This window comes from Acinonyx jubatus, chromosome B2 (assembly GCF_027475565.1).
Source record: "Acinonyx jubatus isolate Ajub_Pintada_27869175 chromosome B2, VMU_Ajub_asm_v1.0, whole genome shotgun sequence".
NCBI lineage: Eukaryota > Metazoa > Chordata > Mammalia > Carnivora > Felidae > Acinonyx > Acinonyx jubatus.
In genome coordinates, this window is record NC_069385.1 from 131,777,944 (window position 1) to 131,779,484 (window position 1,541).

At 51.7% G+C, this 1,541-nt stretch overlaps 1 protein-coding gene across 1 annotated transcript; it reads left to right on the plus strand.

The window, feature by feature from the left end:
• The first annotated feature begins 217 nt into the window (after positions 1-217).
• LOC128315787 (N-acetyllactosaminide beta-1,6-N-acetylglucosaminyl-transferase-like) lies at positions 218-1,331 on the plus strand. Its single transcript, XM_053223402.1, has 2 exons — positions 218-1,139; positions 1,276-1,331. The coding sequence occupies exons 1-2, from the start codon at positions 218-220 to the stop codon at positions 1,329-1,331; spliced, it is 978 nt and encodes a 325-aa protein (XP_053079377.1).
• Positions 1,332-1,541: the final 210 nt, after the last annotated feature.

Genomic DNA, 1,541 nt, shown 5'->3' on the forward strand with positions numbered 1-1,541 from the left:
AGCCGAGACCGCGAGGCGGGACCGGTTGCTCATATCAGCACGGGGGCCGGAGCCAGCAGCAGGACTCCCCGGCCTGAAAGGGGATTGATTCCTAGCTCGTCCTTCAGGCTAGGAGTTCCCGGAGTATGTGCCTGAATAAGAACGCAGAGGGAGAAGTAAGCTTGGGGGAGGCCCGGTAGATTTTGCCCGTCGTTGACAACCTGCTCCTCCGGGAGGCATGCTGCCTTCATCCATGCGTTACCTCTTCGTAGTTTCTGTTTCCTGCGTCGTCCTTTTTATCGTGCTCTACGTGTTTGGGTTCGGGGGAGAGCCGGGCTTCCAGAGGCTAAATAATTCAGACACTTGGATGCTGACTCAGGTCTGCACATCCTTTATCAAAGGCAGAACGCCTTTCCTGTGGAGAAACAAACTGAGGATTCAAGACAAGTTTTCTTGCCGGGAATACCTGACCCAAAGCCACTACATCACAGCCCCTCTGTCTAAAGAAGAAGCTGAATTTCCTTTGGCGTATATAATGGTCATCCATCACCATTTCGATACCTTTGCAAGGCTCTTTAGAGCGATTTACATGCCTCAGAACGTCTACTGTGTTCACGTGGATGAAAAGGCGACGGTCGAATTTAAAGGCGCGGTGGAACAATTACTGAGCTGCTTCCCAAATGCTTTTCTGGCTTCTAGAATGGAGCCAGTGGTCTATGGGGGGATTTCCAGGCTCCAGGCCGACCTGAATTGCGTCAAAGATCTTGCGGCCTCCAAGGTCCCATGGAGGTACGCCATCAACACGTGTGGGCAAGATTTCCCCCTGAAAACCAACAAGGAGATAGTCCGGTATCTGAAAGGATTTAAAGGGAAAAACATTACCCCGGGGGTGCTGCCCCCAGCCCACGCCATTGGACGGACTAAATACGTCCACCGGGAGCACCTGGGCAAAGAGCTTTCCTATGTGATCAGAACCACAGCGTTGAAATCACCTCCTCCCCATAACCTCACCATTTACTTCGGCTCTGCCTACGTGGCTCTATCAAGAGAGTTTACCGACTTTGTCCTCCGTGACCCGCGGGCGGTCGACTTGCTCCGGTGGTCCAAAGATACTTTCAGTCCTGATGAGCATTTCTGGGTGACGCTCAACAGGATCCCAGGTATGTGCGACGCCGTGTTTCAGGGGACAGCAGCGTGCCGTACTTGGAAAGGCCGTTCGAGAGCCTGCTCCCTGTTAGTAGACGTGCAAGATGAAAGGGAACATCTGTAGTTCTCTCTGATCCTTTCTGGATGCAGAATCAGGTTCTAACACGGCCAAGGAATACCTTTCAGAGGTATGGCTTTACAACTGATCGTGTTCTTTTGCGTTCAGCTTACTAAATCTTTACCACGATAGGTATTACTGTTGTCAGTCCATAGTGGTGTTCTTTCTTTCCCCCAAATTTGCCAGACCCTCTCTTGCCAGCGCTTTTCCTTCCTACCCCATCCATCAGCCAGATATCTACAGCTCAGCGGAACTGAGCTGACCACTCCCCTTATTCTTCCTTCAAAGGGTGTATCAC